This window comes from Ascochyta rabiei, chromosome 19, assembly GCF_004011695.2.
Source record: "Ascochyta rabiei chromosome 19, complete sequence".
In the NCBI taxonomy this organism is placed as follows: domain Eukaryota; kingdom Fungi; phylum Ascomycota; class Dothideomycetes; order Pleosporales; family Didymellaceae; genus Ascochyta; species Ascochyta rabiei.
The window spans coordinates 622,702-640,172 of NC_082423.1; the positions used below are offsets into that span (position 1 = coordinate 622,702).

General features: G+C 43.8%; 3 protein-coding genes across 3 annotated transcripts, besides 25 other annotated features; 2 read left to right on the forward strand and 1 right to left on the reverse strand.

Annotated features, from left to right (window-relative positions):
* Positions 1–129: 129 nt before the first annotated feature.
* Positions 130–4,845, reverse strand: EKO05_0010370 (uncharacterized protein; the record flags this gene model as incomplete). The annotated part of the gene is made up of 2 exons (XM_059637737.1): positions 130–4,376; positions 4,464–4,845. 2 exons carry the CDS (start codon positions 4,843–4,845, stop codon positions 130–132), a joined length of 4,629 nt encoding a protein of 1,542 aa, XP_059493720.1.
* Positions 4,546–4,586: a tandem repeat.
* A 279-nt stretch (positions 4,846–5,124) lies between the features above and the next one.
* On the forward strand, positions 5,125–5,982 carry EKO05_0010371 (uncharacterized protein; the record flags this gene model as incomplete). The annotated part of the gene is made up of 2 exons (XM_038943066.1): positions 5,125–5,602; positions 5,681–5,982. 2 exons carry the CDS (start codon positions 5,125–5,127, stop codon positions 5,980–5,982), a joined length of 780 nt encoding a protein of 259 aa, XP_038794303.1.
* A 1,241-nt stretch (positions 5,983–7,223) lies between these two features.
* Positions 7,224–8,102, forward strand: EKO05_0010372 (uncharacterized protein; the record flags this gene model as incomplete). The annotated part of the gene is made up of 2 exons (XM_038943154.1): positions 7,224–7,545; positions 7,606–8,102. The coding sequence occupies 2 exons, from the start codon at positions 7,224–7,226 to the stop codon at positions 8,100–8,102; spliced, it is 819 nt and encodes a 272-aa protein (XP_038794302.1).
* A 452-nt stretch (positions 8,103–8,554) lies between these two features.
* Positions 8,555–8,612: a mobile genetic element.
* A 109-nt stretch (positions 8,613–8,721) lies between these two features.
* Positions 8,722–8,795: a dispersed repeat.
* A 502-nt stretch (positions 8,796–9,297) lies between these two features.
* Positions 9,298–9,556: a dispersed repeat.
* Positions 9,334–9,365: a tandem repeat.
* A 241-nt stretch (positions 9,557–9,797) lies between the features above and the next one.
* Positions 9,798–10,180: a dispersed repeat.
* Positions 10,181–12,012: a mobile genetic element.
* Positions 10,459–10,509: a tandem repeat.
* Positions 11,131–11,175: a tandem repeat.
* Positions 12,013–12,079: 67 nt separating the features above from the next.
* Positions 12,080–12,284: a mobile genetic element.
* A 135-nt stretch (positions 12,285–12,419) lies between these two features.
* Positions 12,420–14,721: a mobile genetic element.
* Positions 14,292–14,380: a tandem repeat.
* A 168-nt stretch (positions 14,722–14,889) lies between the features above and the next one.
* Positions 14,890–15,337: a dispersed repeat.
* Positions 15,290–15,326: a tandem repeat.
* Positions 15,338–15,541: a mobile genetic element.
* Positions 15,532–15,984: a dispersed repeat.
* Positions 15,933–15,936: a direct repeat.
* Positions 15,937–16,054: a long terminal repeat.
* Positions 15,937–17,471: part of a mobile genetic element that runs on past the window's edge.
* Positions 15,999–16,052: a tandem repeat.
* Positions 16,066–16,098: a tandem repeat.
* Positions 16,146–16,226: a mobile genetic element.
* Positions 16,458–16,586: a mobile genetic element.
* Positions 16,700–17,471: part of a dispersed repeat that runs on past the window's edge.
* Positions 17,392–17,471: part of a mobile genetic element that runs on past the window's edge.

Genomic DNA, 17,471 nt, shown 5'->3' on the forward strand with positions numbered 1-17,471 from the left:
AAAGGAAATGCGTGTACAATATGTACGAAGAAGAGAACTTGCTGAGCTACGTCTTCATGGTTTGAGACTGTTGATTTGAACCCGAGCCCGAGCCTGAGCCCACCAAACAGCCACCTCAAGATCAGAGAGCTACTCTATCTTGGTAGGTACGTCATCGTCTTCAAGCTTAGTATCCTCTTCCTTGACAGCCAGATCAGCGGCGTTGTTCTCAGTCATCGAGCGCTTGATCAGCGGCGTCCCGTTCTGTACTGCTGGCGAACCTGGTACGGGCGTAAGCGGCTCTACGCTAGGGCGATGCGAAGGAGGCAACGATGGAGAAGGGCCTGGCGGCGCAGGAGCAGATGCTGCGGTCATATTGGGCATGAATTTATGTGGCTCGCTTGTTGCGGGGATAGGCGTTGCCGGAGCATTCACTGTCGGCGCAGATGTTGCAGAAGAAGATGCGGGCGCATGGGGGACTTGCTGAGGTGTCTGTTGGGTCTGTATGCTCGGAGGCACGCTTGGCATTGTCCCGGCGGCGCCACCTGCTGCGATAGCGGCTGCAGTACCTGCGGCTGCAGTGCTAGTAACGGGATCTTGAGTTACCGTACTGTCCTGCTGGGCAACAATAGGTTTTGCTCGATAGACTGTCAAATTGGGAACGTTCGTGATAGCTGTCAGTAGTTGCTGCTCAGACTCAGTGAGGCTTGCTTGAGGTATACTGGTGTCTACGAAAGCTCTGATTGCATTATCGACTTTCTTGTCTTCACCGGGCTGCGTCCTTTTGTCGAGATATACCCTTCTGAATGCTTCCAGGTTACGGATCAAATCGTGATTGGTGTTGGCGGGATAACGACTTATAATCTGAGGAGTCAGAACGATAGTCGAAAGCGCGGGATTGGCCGGAGGCGCTTGACTCGGATAAACCTGTGGAGGCGGTTGAGACTGCTGTGGCGCCGGACTTTGTGGCGGAGGACCCGGATGACCAGACTGTGAATAACTCTGGTGAGAGTATGGAGCATACGGACGGCCTGGTGCAGCACCATAGGGACTCGCACCCGTAGCAGCGTACGGACCACCGTAGGGACTTGCTGATGAATGTCCGTTGTGTGATGGTGGCGCACTCGTTGGGTAGAGTACGCCATACTGTCCACTTGATCCGGCGGCTGCGGAGCTGATTGGCGGTGTTCCATGAGGAGGTTGGGGGTAAGGGCGAGGAGGGGCTGGTGCAGGAGGGCTCCCAGCTGTGTTACCACCAGCCCAAGGTGAAGCATAAGGCGAAGGTGGAGGAGCGCCCTGTGGTGTAGCAGGTGTTGCGACGTTTGCATCTCGAGCCATACTTGGAGGTAAACGAGGGGCGGAAGCCATCATGCTTGGCGGAAGTCTTGGAGGCGCGGGTGGCATACCAGGTGGAGGCATGCCTGGGTGATATGGGTAACCGGGTTGATGAGGATATTGAGGGTATCCGTTCGGTGGCGGGTAGTATTGTGGTCGCTGAGCATGATTGACCGGCGGACTCACTTGCCTCTTCCTGCGCTCCTTCTCGATGGACACCTCAGGATTAATACGCCAGTTGAAACCTTTGCCTTCTTTGTCTCCCTTGACAAAAGCATCGTGTTGACCGAGGTTGTGTCTGACGCTCGACTGCCAACCACTTGTAGTGGTCTTGAACTTGTACCAAGGGTATTTCTTCTCGATGTAGTTGTAGATCTGCTGAAGGTTCATCTGACCATTGCAGGAGGAAGATATAGCCTCGTGAATGAGTACCACATAGTTTGCCGAAGGGCGCTGCAGCTGCTCTTCGCTGTAGTCCTCGATGCGCATCTCCGGAGATGGAGTGCGCGGCGGTTTGATTGGCTGCTTCTGCTTTCCCTTGTCGCCCATCATCATGCCGTCGCCCTTCTCGGTCGATTCCAAGATGTCGTCACCGTCCCCGTCGCCCGCATTTGAATCCTTTCGTTTCGTGATCTTGGGCTTGACAGATGGGGCGGGTATGTCAGCGGGATCAATACCAGCAGCTTTGGCTCTCTCAATCTCCTTGGCCTGCTTGATAAGCTGCGAGCGTTGTCGCTTGGACATGATACCGTCTTTTGGCGGCCGGCCAGGACCTTTTCGTTTCTCCACTACGTGACCAACAAGGCTCGCAGGGAGGTTGTGTTGACGAGCCAATTCTTCTGTAATGAGACCTTCAATCTCGCCACCGGCTTCGATTTCAGCGTCGAGGGGCTTACGCAGGAGAGGTGGACTGTCCGTAGGGACCGACTTGACTGGCTCAGGCTTGTCCTTGACAGGCGTCTCCTTTGTGACTGCATCAGGAGTCCCCTCGTCAGGTATGGGTGTCTTTGACGGAGTCTTTGCAGGAGCTTTGCCCTTGTCCTTGAGTTCTTTGGGCTCTTTGGCCTCTTTTGGCTCCTTGACCTCTTTGGGTATCTCGACTTCCTTCTCCTTGGCTTCTTTGATCTCCTTGACTTGCTTGATTTGTTTGATCTCTTTTGTTGCCTTGGGCTCTTTAGTAGGCGATGCTCTGACTGGCTGCTCTGGCGGGGCCCTGATCTTCTTGGCCTTCTTGATGGGCGACTCGTCTGGGTTGTAGTCGCGCTCTTCGCGTTCTCTGTGCTTTCTCTTCTTCAACAAAGCCTTCTCCCTCTCCCTCTCCTTCTTCGACTTCTTTGGAAGTGGTGAACGCTCGCGCGGACGCGGAGCCTTGAGCTTGAGTTTGATCTTTGGTTTTGGCGCAGGCTCTTTGTACTCATCCACGCCGTCATCGTGTCCGTCATCTTCAGACTCCAGCTCGCTATCAACGGGGTGGTAGTAGACCTGACGAGGGTTGATGCTCATCTGGCCCTCACTATCGGAACTCATCTCCTCGTCGCTCTCCATTTCGCCATGGCCGTTCTCAAAAGAGAAGCTCATGGGTCGAGAACCAGATTCCTGTCGCTGGCGCTGCTGTTCAGTGAGAGCGACGTCAGGAAGGTAGAATTGCATGTTCACAGCGCCGATGGACAGGTTGTCGCCATGCTCAAGGGTGACGATTGCGCCTTGTGGACAGAATTGGCCCTCATGGTGCAATCCGTTGTTACCGAGTACCTCGATGCAGAAAGCGCCTTCTTCAAAATTGTAGAAAATCCTGGCGTGACGACGTGAGATGCCCTTGGGCCCCTGGTTGCCGGTCTTAGCGGTGATGTGCTCGGGGTGTATAGGGACAAGGGGGCAGTCAGTTGGGTCCTCGGGGATGTGGCCATCGAACTGTTCAGGTCGTTCGGGGAAGGCCTGCATGATGACATCCTGCGGTGCACGCTCGGCAGGCTTCTCCTCAATCGCCTCGCCGTTCTGGTGGGAGCCGGAGCTGGCTGACTGCGAAGGGTGGCGGCGCTGCTGGTACTCGAGAGGCATCGACTCTATGCGTGCGCTGACGATGCCGCCCTTCTCACTGATGACGCTGGGGGCACCGCGGCGGCCACGCTTGCGCTTCTTGCCGTGCAGCAGCTCGTTCGCGGCGGCGACATGGCCCTGCTCCTTTAGCAGGTCAACCTTGGCGAGGCGGCGCATGTCTCTGCGTGCGAGGGCGAGGTTGCGGCCCAGGATGATCTGGTAGGTGTGCATGTAGTAGGAGCCGTCGTCGAAGCGTAGGCGGGCAAAGGCGTTGACGCGTTCCTCGCTGGCGACGTCGTGCTCGGCAAAGTCCATGGGCATGAGGTCGGGTAGCATGGGGAGGCCGTTGACGGGCATGTTCATGTTCATGTTTGTGTCCATGGGCATGTTTGTGTTTGTGTTTGTGCTCGTGTTTGTGTTTGTGTTTGTGCTCGTGTTTGTGTTTGTGTTTGTGCTCGTGTTTGTGTTCATGTTCGAGGTCATGTTCGAGGTCATGTTCGAGGTCATGTTCGAGGTCATGTTCGAGGTCATGTTCGAGGTCATGTTCGAGTTCATGTTGGAGTTCATGTTCGAGTTCATGTCCGAGTTCATGTTCGTGTTCATGTTCATGTTCATGGGCATGTTCATGTTCATGTTCATGTTCATGTTCACGTCCATATCCATGGCGAGGCCCATGTCCAAGGGTTGGGCGAGCGAAATGGGCGCATCCAGGGCGGGCAGGCCATTTGCTGCGGGGTCGTCGAGGGTCACGTCTGGGGCTGGCAGCGCGCCCTTGCCAGCGGTGAAGCCGGGAAGGGCAGGCGGTGTTGCAGCGGCAGGCGCATTGGGGCTCGCTGGCTGGGCTGGGGCGGCGCCTTCTTCCATGGCGGCAGCAGCGGGTGTAGCGGGCGAGAGAGGGCCGTCGCTGGGAGCATGTTGGGGGCGGGCATGGTCGAGGGGCGAGGGCTGGGGTGCGCCGGGTGCTACGAGCATGTTGGCGCCTCCATCTTCGTGGCCAAGGCAGTGGATGTCGAACGAGTTGAGGTCTGCGCGGCACGTTAGTCGTGGCTTCGGCGGCCCACCCGGCACTTCGGCGTCGCGGAAGGCGCGCCCGGCGCGTCGCGCACACTTACCACACACGGTGCAGGGTTGCGCGCTGTCGAGGCTGTCGAGGCTGTCGAGGCCGTCTGCAGAGTCCAGCACGGCGTGCAGAGCGTCGGAGAAGGAGTCGGAGAAGGAGTCGGTCGACGGGTCGGTAGACGCGGTGAGGTCGATCAGCTGGTCCTCGTCTGCGCCCGGCTCGTGAGAGCCTTGCACGACCAGAGACGCTAGCTGCTGATTGGCAACGCGCAAAGCCAGGCCGTCGCTAGCTTGGCTGCGCGCCTCACCAGCCGCATCGCCAGCATCTTCCCAAAGCTCTGCCCAACAAGAGCGCGGCGAATCAGCTGCAGCAGGTAAACCGTGTAGGTTGGCAGGCTCAGGGCGGAATTCGTCTCGCGCACTCGTCGTCGCCATCTCTGCGGCTTGAAGTCTCCGTCGTGGTAAGTGAATGGGTGCGAGAGTTGGCAGTAGAGGCTGTCGCAGCGAATAATCAGACTTGAAAGCGCGCGCGCTCGAGAAAAGAACGTCAAGAAACACCTGGGTCTGATTGAGTGTCTGCCCTGCACCCTTGCTGTCCACTCCACGGTTCTGAGTACGAGAGTGACCAACCACCCAGGACGGCCTTCCCAACTTTCATCGACCAATCCACGACCTACCAATCAGACGCAGCCCATCTGCAAACCCGCCCTCCCAATGGCCTCCAAGAAGACCGCAAAAGCTGGCCCTGCATCAAGAGCCTTGTTGCCTCAGCGGCCAACGCAGCAACCACCGAACTGGCCTGCATTTACTCCACTCATACCAGAGTCAGACCTCTCGCTGCAAGAGTCACTCCCCGGGCAGATCGTCACCATACCCAACTTCTTCACCGCCACACTCTGCAAAACCTACGTCTCATTCCTCTCCTCGCTCCCCTTGACTACGACACCTGGCAAGCCCAAGAAAGGGGACGCAGTGCGCGTCAACGATCGTTACCAGATCGATGACCCCGCTTTCGCTGAGAGACTGTGGAGTGGGACCTCCTTGAGGAACTTGGTTACTGGACTTGCAAACAACGACGGCCTTGGTCTGACTGAAGCTCAGCGGAACGAGCTGTGGGGCGGCAAGGTCATTGGACTCAATCCTAACATCCGCATTTATCGATACTCCAAGGGGCAGTTCTTCGACCAGCATTGTACGATGTTCCGTCTCTCTCTGAGAAACAAAGCGAGGTCTGTCTTCACAGAGCCTTACAATACTGACTAGAGATCAGACGATGACTCCAACAATGTGACTGTACCAGGCTCGCCACCAGCTCCTGGACGTACCACCTGGACCCTCCTTCTCTATCTTACGTCTCCGGCCACAGGATGCATTGGCGGCGAGACTGTCTTCTATCCCGACCCTCCAAAGAAGAAGAGTAGGGAGCCGCTACCGGAGCCCTTCGTTGTCGGGCTCGAGGTTGGCCTGGCGCTGCTGCATAAGCATGGAGCAGACTGCATGCTTCATGAGGGCCGCGAAGTCCTACAGGGCGAGAAATGGGTCATTCGAAGTGACCTGTGTGTGAAGCGCTGAACTTTGCACAGGTCTCGCCATCAAATTTGTCTGTGGCGACAATCAGAACTGGGCACATTCGACTTCAGTGCCCACAGCTGTGAAAACGGCTAGCGCTTTTTTAGCGCCATCTCAGTGAAGCGCCGCTCGACTCTGCAGCATGGCTCGGTCTCGGTCTCACCCCTCAACCTCGTGCAATTTGTACTCAATTGCATAGATTCCAGGAAAAACCCTCATTTGTATTGCTGGACGCTTTGTCCGTTGTTGTACCTTTCGCGGTACTCTTCGCCGAAAGTGGATGGCTCGCTGAGAGGACTTACTTCGACTGTGGATGGTTTGTTGACTTCGCACAGCACAACCGTGAACATGCGAGAACGAGTATACATTCCACAGCTTGCGCCCTTGTTTGGTATGAGGTTGCAAGTGTCACTTTGTCAGGGCATGCGCTACCAGAATATGGCTTCACTATATTGGGTGTTGAACCTAGGTAGACCAAATGCACGCGTCCACACACACACACCAGCGACCCCCTTCAAAATGGTCTGGCTCTCCTACTTGGTCTTCTTACTAGGACATCTCAGCTCAGACACTACCTCTATTAAAAGTAGAGCCCAAGAGGCACTGCCTACTCGGAGTCAGAGGCTCACGCGAAAAACCAGCCTCAGCTATCAACGCCACTGTCGCTGCAATCACACCACTGCCACTTAAACCACTGCATGCCTACCTCCAGTACTTGCTTTCCCGCGTGTACACGACGGCATATCGGTCCAGCCCTAATCAATCTAGAAAGATCGCACTGTGCTCAGCGAAGCAAGAAGTGCTACCCGAGCGAGCAGGACGTTCTGGAGAGCATCAGCCATCACTCTCATAACAATGACGTTCAGCTTGGGTTTCACGCCGTGCTCGCTTGTTGCGGAAGGTGCCTCTCACGCTTGGCGGTTCATCACCTGTTTCATCACAACAGACTAACGCTTGTTGGCTAGACTACATGTGCGATGCTTCGAACATCGTCTCAGGACCCATGTCTCGCACCTAGAAAAGTCTTTTGTTTCTCAAAGAGAAGGCGAACTGCGCTGCCGACTCGTGAGCGGCAGGCGATGTCAAACATGTCCGGTCGCAACACATCCAGGTGGGCCGATCCACATGCCAGCGAGTACATACTTTCGCTGGCGCCCTGTTGCCTCTGGCTCTCCAGCTGTGCTCATATCTTCTTCCCTCTACATCTTTGTCTCGGCCTGGCGTCATAGACCTAATCACACATCATGCCTCGACGACACCAATACACAGACGTACGGCCACAAGACCACCACGATGACGACTCATCGACCGAGGTCGAATCTCTCGTTGGGGGCGAGAAAGCATGGGCAACAAATGACTACACGCGACCATCACAATCGCGGAGAAACGTTTTATGTCCGCCTTGTTTGTCGGCTCTCCGGTGGTTCATCGTCATCGCGCTTCAAGTCGTTATCGTTGGACTCTTGGCCCGCGAACAAGGCCTATTAATGGACTCGAAGTGGACACGACCCGCAGCGACCAGCGAGAAAGAAGTAGGTGGCGACATGACCGGCTGGGGTCCACACAGTACGTGCGATTCTTTCACTACAACATCTGCTCTGTCCGTCGATGCTAACCATGCCCTAGTCCCGACAAAGGTCACAACATTCCAGATCAACCAAACGTACGCCCCTTACAATACCTCAGACTTCTTCAAACCCGAAACCCTCGCCGCGTGGAATGAACTAATCCCCGTCGGCATGGGCTTCCAACACATCAAGCGACCGCAAGACTACCACGACCTCCCGACCCCAATAGTCTGGGACCAGAACAAGACTGTCTTCACCACCTCCATGACGCACCAACTGCACTGCCTCTATGCAGTGGTCGAAGTCTACAGTGGCCTGAAGAGCAACATCTCCCTCCCCGAAGACCACCACTGGCACATGATCCACTGCTTCGATTACATGCGCCAGGCCATCATGTGCTCGGCCGATCTGGCCCTCGAAGGTCTGGAGACCACGTTTCCTGACCACAATGGAGGGAGTGATGGTTGGGATAGCAAACATGTGTGCAGGGATTACAGTCAGGTGAAAGCGCATCTGGAGAAGGTTAGGGCGTATGACGACCAGGAAATTTTTTGAATCGTGGACATCATTAATGACATGGATTCGTTTCCTACTTTGACACCCTCCTCTGAAGCTGGTGACGCGACTGTGCTGACAGATGATGGTAATCGTAATAGATCACTTCACCTCCCAAGTTTTCAGCGGAAGGCAGACACAGCAGCACCACCTTCTCGGCTCCAACTACATCGCCTCGACATCTGAGCAGTGTCCTGGCAACTGTCTCACACGTGCGAACTCCAAGTATTGTCTCGTGAGATCTCGTGAGCGTGAGATCCCTCAAAAAAGTCCAAGCGTCTTCGTACCGCACCGTATCTATAGGACATGCTCAAGAAATCCAGACACAGTCTCGAGTTCAACAAAAACAAATACATACAACAGCGGGTATTCGCTAGTAGTCACCCAGCTAACTACTTATCCGCCGGTGCGTTGCTTGAATAGGGCTGAGCGAACAGGAAGCCTTGTTGTGAGGATACACTTAAGCCGACCAACGCTAAAACTACCCTTACCACCAACTCACCGACTTAGGGCCTGTCTACTTCACACAATTTATCCAATTCCTTAATCTAATAATCTGATTGATTAGACAATTTAAGGGGTGTCTTATAAAATTCGATTAAGATATTTACTTATATTATTTAATTACTAACATTGTAACAACGCAGGATGATAGAAGTCCCTAAAAGATGTAGGTATCCGCTACGAGGTGTATAGGAGCACTAGGATAGTTTACACAGAGAATTGTTCTATTTCTATAGGTCTTGTATAAAAGATACTTAAAAACTAGCTCTTTATGCCTGTTAACCTTATGCCTTTTATACCACATAAGAGTTAGAAAAAATTAGAGTGCTAGCCTAGGGTGTGGGGTAGATACAGATGTAACAGCACTAAGTTGGTAATAAGTTAGAGGGGAATTAGATAAGGCTTTAGGTAACTAGTGTATTACACTACCCCCCCTCTTATATAGGCAGATTATTATAACGCACCAGTCACCTAAAGCCTTGTCCAATTCCTCTCCAACTTATTACTGACTTAGTGTCGTTACATCTGTGTCCACCCTACACCTAAGGCCAGTACACTAATTCTTTCTAACTCTTATAAGGTATAAAAGGCATAAGGTTAACAGGCATAGAGAGCTAGTTTTTAAGTATTCTTATATATAAGACCTATAAGAATAGAACAATTTTCTATATAAACTATTCTAGTGCTTCTATACACCTTATAGCAGATACCTATATCTTTTAGAGACTTCTATTATTTTATATTATTATATTATACTTAAAAACTTATTCTAGCTAGTAATAGCCTTTAAATAATATTACAAAATTATTTAGTTATTTTAAGTACCTCTAGATTTAGATCCCTTACAGTTACAAACTAAGACTAGGTCCTAATTATTATTTAATATAACAGTTAGGATTTTAGAGACCTTCTAGAAACTAAAGCCTTTAGGTTTAGAATTTTCTATAACTAACTGCTCTAGGATTACTTTTAGAAAAAGCTATGTTAGATTGTACTAAGATAAACACTTAGAAATTATTAAGAACCTATCTAAATTAAATTAGTACTAATATTAGGCACTACTAACCCTAGTTTAAAGGAACCTACTAGAAGATCTACTAGGATTTAGGCAACTATGCCTCCTAAAGGATTAGTTAATAAACTACTTACTAAAAGTAAATTAGATAAGGACTTAGATTAGGACAAGCTGCGTATAGAGATAGACTAACTATAGTCTAAAATAGCTAGGCTTTAAGCACAAACCTCTCTATACAAAGATAATCCTATACCTACTACTAAGTCCCCCTAACTAACTTAGAGATTTAGTTCTCTAAGCCCTGTTTATACCCCTAGGCTTAGTACATAAACTCTAACTATTAATAAATTAAGTAATAGCAAAGAACCTACCTTTAAATAGTAGTAAGCCTTAATTTGTAACTAACTTAATATTAATTTAGATTACTATCCTATAGAGAGAGCCTGTATAGCTCTAGTATAGGGAGACACTTCTAGGCTTACTAAGGAATACCTTAAGCCCTAATACTTGTCTTATAAGTTAGATTATTTTTTAAATATTAAGGAAATAATTACGCTTCTCTACTCTTATTTTATTACTAGAAACAAGAAAGCTAAGAGTTAGGCTGTGTTTAACTGCCTATAAAGAGGAAAGGATAATACATTTCTAACTTTTCAAGTATAATTCCTAAGTTCTGCTATTTAAGGATAAGTACCTAAGTTAGAATAGTTTTACTGCTTATAGATAAAGATTACTCTAGCCCTCTAAAGTCTAAATCTTAAATTTAAAAGATAGTAGAATAACTTATTTAAACTTATAATAGAGCACTTAACAGCATATAATATAGAAAGAAAGCAGAACCCTATCTATACCCTACCTAACACTACTCTAACTTAGACCTAACCCTAAACAGTTAATATTTAGCCTTATTCTAACAACCTACTTCTAAACTAACCTACCCCTAGTATTTAGAAGCCTTTAACATCTACTCTACCTCTACCTAGGACTACCCCCTAAGCCACACCTGTAAGAGAGCTAACTCTAGGTAACTATTATAAATATAGTAAGGCAGTTTATTTTATAAAAGATTATACTAGTTATTAAATTTAAGAAATCTAAATAGATACTAAAGATTACGTTAATACTAAAGAAGACTTTAAAGAGGACCTAATACCTAAGGGAAACAGTTCTGCCTAAGAAAATAATCTTACCTAGGCGTAAATTGATATAACCTATCTAACCTCTCTTTATTTTATTTATTTAGTAGACCCTATTTTCTTATTTCTTCTATTCTATTAAACTAAGGGCTAGGCGTATAACTTAATTCCTTAGTTAACACTAGTGCCTAAGGATTTCTATTTCTAGACTCTAAAATTACTTCTTTAGTCTCTTTAGCGCTTAGGACTCCTATCTAAAAGTTACTCTTTAAGATTATTGTTAAAGGATTCTAAGACTAAATTATAACCTTAGTAAACTAGAATATACAGCTACACCTAATAATTAATAGCTATAAGATCTGTAACTACCTCTTTATTATTATTAACCTAGAATCTTAGGATTATATTATTAGTATTAAATAGTTAAAATATATTAAGCTCTAGCTTAATATAGATTAGCCTTAGCTTATATAGCTAGTAAAGTATCCTTAGTTATATAAGCCTGCCCCTCTATTATTAATAACCCTTAACTACCCTACACCTTAAGCTTATGTCTTACAGGACATATAACGCAGAGATTACTTATAGAATAGAGAGAAATATTATTAGAGCTAAAGCCTAAACAATTCTATCTATTAGATTAGAGGAAATTTTACAATTACTAAAATCTTAAACCTTACTATTAGCCTAGACCTAAAAGGCTGCTAACTTGCTTCTAACCTAAGCTATAAATATTTTTATAACTTCTATAAACTTCTTTTACTTTTCTATAAAAAAGCTATAGAGTAAATTCTTTACTACTAGTCTATATAAGATTAACTGCCTTATTAATAACTGTCTTAACCTAGACAATCTAGAAAACACCTACCTCCTAAGAGAGCAATTACTAGAGAAATATGCCTAATATGCTAATATATTTAGCAAAACAAAGTCTAAAACCCTTTTAGAACACTGCCCTTATAACTGTAAAATTATCTTAGAAGGATAATTACTAACTTCCTACTTGCCCCTATATAAGTAAAATCTTAGAGAACTTAAGGCTACTAAGAAGATTCTATAAGATTAACTTACATATAGTTAGATTAAACATAGTTAGAGCCCTTTTATACCACTAATACTCTTTGTTTATAAGCTAAATAGGGGCCTGCGTATTTATATTAACTATTACAAACTTAACGCTTTTACTAGGAAAGACTCCTATCTAATACTGTATATAGATAAGCTACTTACCTAACCTTAAAAAGCTAAGATCTTTACTAAGTTTAATATCTAGAATACCTTTAATAGAATTTATATAGACCCCTTGTTAGAGAAGTATACTACGTTTTGTACCTATTACAGCAGTTTTAAGTGTAAGGTTTTACTATTTAGATTATGTAATAGACTAGCTACGTACTAATAATATATAAATAATATTCTTATTAAATACCTTAATAACTTCTATATTACCTACCTAGATAACATCCTTATCTACTCTAAAGACCTAGCCGCACAAAAGCGCTATGTTAAACTAGTATTAGAATATCTCTAATTAGCTAGACAACAGGTAGATATTAAGAAAAACAAGTTCTATATTACTTATACTAAATACCTAGGTTATATCCTAACTAATAAGGGAATTAAAGTAGATTCTAAGAAAGTATAAGCCCTAAGAAATTAGACCCTATTAAAGTTATACTTTAGTTAAAGACCATAAGCACTAATTATATTAGTTCTTAGGGATAAGTACTAGTAGATTAGTTAGAGTTATAAACTAAGTAAAGCTTATAAAGATAGGGTGCACTAAATAGTACAGAGTAGACTGTCTAGTTTAAGCACAGGTTAAGATTCTAAAGACAAACTTAATTAATAAGGTTAAATACAAACTATAAGGGTTATATTCCTACTTAACGATATCCTAAGAAAATATAATGCTTATTAAAAAGTAACTAGAGTTAGTCTAATAAAATATATATAGGTACTTATAGACAAGTATATTATACTATACTTATTAATAAGTATTTATATAACATCCCTTTCTGTTCTATCCTTTTCTACTGTTTAATCCTTTAACGCGTAGTTAGGGGTCTTAGTTAGCTGGTACTTATGTTTATACTGTGCCCTAGCACAGGATTATAACACTATCCCCCCTTCCTCTTTAGTTTGTCCTTAAACTATGTAATTGTCTATTAGAGTTTTATATAATCTGTAATCTCTATATCTAGTAACCTGTAAGTAAAGATATTCTTATATGCTTGTGAAATCTATCTTATATTAGGAATCTGTTAAGCTATCATACCTACTAAAGTCTCTTATAATTATTATTTCTTTAGCAGCTTTAAGTGCTATATTATGCTAGGTAGTCTAAAAGGGATAAAGTGTGCTAAGTGTATAAAGTGTAGCAAGCTATATATAAATATATCTTAGGTATTATTAGATAAGACTTATAAGGAGTATAAGAAAAAGGAAGAAGTAGATAAGTTTTTCTTATAACTATAATTACATAATTATTACATAATAAGAAAATTCTAAAATAGGTAAATAAACGCGCGCAGTAAAAGGGGCTGTGTTTAGTAAATAGAATATTTAAGGCTAGTAAGTTAGACCTAGCTAAGGAAGTTAATCCTAACTGTCCTGCAGCGTCTATTGGCATATATGCCTTACTGGCTACCTAGGGTGCTCTTAGTTTAATTAAAGAGTCTATAGTAAATTATAGTACTTATATACTAATTAGTAGTAGCTTATAAGGTATATAGGTAGTTCCTATATATTTTCTAAGTCTAGGTATCCTAACTATTAAACTAGATACCTTTGTTAATTGCTATTTCCCTTATATATTACTATCTTTTTAAACTTCCTATTTATCTTTACTATTAGCTTAATAATAGAAGTTCTCCTAGATAGGCATTCTAGGGTTAGCTAGTTTTAATAGTAATATGTGGAATACTAGATCGATTTTTACATCCTTTAGCAGATTAAGTCTGTAGTTAACTAGGCTTATCTATTAAGAAATAGAAAAGGGTCTAACTTTAACATAGTCTAGTTTTTTTGTTAGTCTCTGTGTATAAAGGTTTTTTGTAAGAAGATAGACTTTATCTCCCTCTTTTAGCTAAGGTACTGTTTTTCTTTTCTAGTTAACATATAAGATTACTTGTTCTTAAGCCTTACTAATATATTTTAGTACCTTTTTATGCACTTCCTTTAGTCTTACTACTAAGAATATTACTAATATAGTCTAAATTAGCATGTCTAGACTTCTATTAAAGAGATTTAGGTGCATCCTATTATTTAGGAAGAATAGTAATATTTCTATTACTTCTAATAATTTGTTGTTATATATAATTTATGCTATAAGTAACAGTAAAACCTAATTATCTTGCTACTAATTACTGTATATCTGTAGGTATATTTTTATAGTGTAATTTATTTTTCAGTCTGTCTATCTGTCTGTAGATAATAGGCTGTTTAAAGCTTCTTCTTATTACTAATAGCTGCTAAGAGCGTAGTCTAGTAGTTTAGCGTAAAGAGCTTGTCTTAATTACTAATAATTAAATCTAGTATACTATAATATCTAGTATACTATAATATCTTATATATTAGTCTAGAAATACTTATATAAGCTGCTCTATAGTATAGCTATATTAAAAAGGTATTATCTTAGTATACTTCGTAAATCTGTTAACTATAATAAAGATTAAGTTATAGTTGTATATAGTAACTAGGTCTCTTAAGATAAGTAGCTATGTAATAAAGTCTATTATAAAATTTATCTATAGTGCTGGTAGTAGCTCTATTGCCTATACTTTTCTGTATTTTGCGTGTCTAATGTGTTTATTTTACTAATAGTTTATATAGTTCTTAATATATTTCGTAACCTTGTCCTTTATATTACTAAACTTATAGTGTTACTTAATAAGTTCTATTATACGTGTAATTCTAGGGTGTCTATATAGTAGGTTCTTATAGTAATTAGCTATAATTTTGTCTACGCTGGCAAAAGGGTAGGGGGTACCCTAGGGTTAGGTAGGGGTTAGGTACAGTCTGCATAGACGTTAGGTAGGGGTGGGGTAGAAGTAGGGTCTATATAGTGTAGGGGTAGGGTAGGGTCTGCATAGATGTTAGGTAGAGGTAGGGTAGAGGTAGGGTCTATATAGGGTAGGGGTAGGGTACAGTCTGTACAGACTAGGGGTAGAGGTAGGGTAGGGTAGGGTTTGGGGTAGGGTCTGTAGGGAAGAGGTAGGCCTAAGTAGGGCCTGTAGGTGTCAGCGTGTAACTCTTTAACTAAAGCAGTTATTGTAAAACTTTGTACTATAGGAATGTAGGGCGAAATAAGCGCTTTTAAACGGTCTATATACTGTAAGATTCTAATTAAAACTAGTAGAGCTAGAGCAGTTGTTACGTAGGCCTACGTAGTAACAACCTAAGATTTACACAACAACTGCTGTAACTCTACCAGTTTTAATTAGAATCTTACAGAATATAGACTGTTTAAAAGCGCTTTACTTGTTCTTTATCTTTCTAGTATAAAACCTTTTAATAGCTGCTTTACTGTAAGAGTTACAGGTAGGGGTAGAGGTAGGGAAGAGGTAGGCCTAAGTAGGTGTAAAGGATTTACAAAGCGATCACGAGGGAGGATAGGGTTGAAGAGGATAGCAGGTGTATTAAGGTACGTAGTATGTAGTGACAAGACTAATCGCTGGAGTATTAGTAATAACCTCCAACACCTTTATATAGTCCGGGCTGACTAGCCCCATGGTAGCTCGCCAGGACTGGCAGAGGTACCCCCGGGCCCAGCGCCTAACAGTAGGGCCCGCAGGTGTCAGCGTGTAACCCTTTAACTAAAGCGGTTATTACAAAACTTTGTACTACAGAAATGTAGAGCAAAATAGGCGCTTTTAAACAGTCTATATACCGTAAGATTCTAATTAAAACAAGTAGAGTTACAGCAGTTGTTGTGTAAATCCTAGGCTGTTACTATGTAGGCCTACGTAACAACTGCTCTAGCTCTACTAGTTTTAATCAGAATCTTACAGTATATGGACTGTTTAAAGGCTCTTGCTTTGCTTTACATTTCTGTAGTACAAAGTTTTACAATAACTGCTTTAGTTAAAGAGTTAGACGCTGACACCTACCCTACCTAGCCCCTACCTAACCCCTAACTAACCCCTACCTAACCCCTACCTGTACCCCATGTGGACCCTACCCTACCTCTACCCCTACCCTATGTAGACCCTACCTTACCCCTACCTGTACCCTATATAGACCCTACCCTACCCCTACCTATACCCTATGTAGACCCTACCCTACCTCTACCCTCTTAGCATAGAATTAGTGTAGGTAGGGGTAGGGTAGGGTAGAGGTATATCACGTAATGTACCCTACCCCTACCTAACCTCTACCCCTTTACTACTATAATTTTGTCCTAAAGTTCCTTTAGTATATCTAATATAATGCGCTGTTTGTTTTTAATTTACATTATATTATTTAGTTCACGTGTTTCACCACCAAGCAGCGCACCCCCACCAAGCGGCGCGCCCTTACTAACATTGCAACTATTACAGACTATTACAACAATGCCACTACAACGCTACACGCAACAATCCTATAACAAAGGCACACTCTACCTTACTATCTAAGCTACAGAAGCTACTGCACTAGATAGTACAAAACACACATCTAAGGTATTTAACGTCCTAGAAACAACGCTAAGACAACAACGCGCTAGAAAGCGCGCCTAACACAACTGTTAACCTAACTTAAGCAAGCTAGATAAGACAGAGGAGGAGGTAATAGTAGCATGTATACTTAAGCTAGATATATAAGAAATAGGCGCTATAAGGACTAACGTGTTTTACCACCAAGCAGTCACTACCACTAAGCGGTCACCCCTTACTAAAATCGCGACTATTACAGACTATTACCACTGCACCACAACACTACACTAATAATTTCTCTAGCCTAATATACTATTTAGAAGTGTTACTATTATTTATATCTATAATTTCTGCTATACAGGTACGTGTGTTATAGCTAGTCTTACTATAACGCCTATAGTCCCTCTCCTTACGTACCCTCTTTACAGGCTGTTTAGCTGACTCCCTACTACTACAGTCCTTCTTAGCTATTAAATCCTGTACGTTACCTACTATAAGACTCTCCTCTATTTAAATATACTTTCTTTTATAACTACGCTGCTCTGTTAGAGTAGCTATTACCTTATAAATACTAGCTAGTTCCTGCGCCTATAACACTAAATTATAACCTATAATAGCTATACCTTTTATAAGCAAATTAACAGCCTATAGAAGAGGAGAGACTAGTAATTCTCTATACCTTTGTATGCGCTTATAAACTAGCGTTAATTACGCCTCTATCTCTTTTAGGGTAGCTAGCGTTTTTAACTCCTATAGGGTAGCCTCTAGTAGTAGAGGTGTTAGCGTGTAAAGCACTATATTAAGCTTTAGTAGCACTTACTCTAGGTTATAGGGTACTAAACTAGAGCCTCTAAAGCTTACTAGGATATTTTCCTTTGTAATTGCCTTATTAAAAGTAATATAAAAGGCTAGTAATTATATCTCTTTCTTAACTTACGTAACAGAGTACCTTACCTAGCTATTAATCTTAGTAGAGTACGCCTACTTTAAAGGGGCAAAACAGCCTATATTAAGTAGCTGTAGTAGGTGTAATAAGTAAGAAGGTATATAGAGAGTAATAATCTTCTGTTCCTTACAGTAC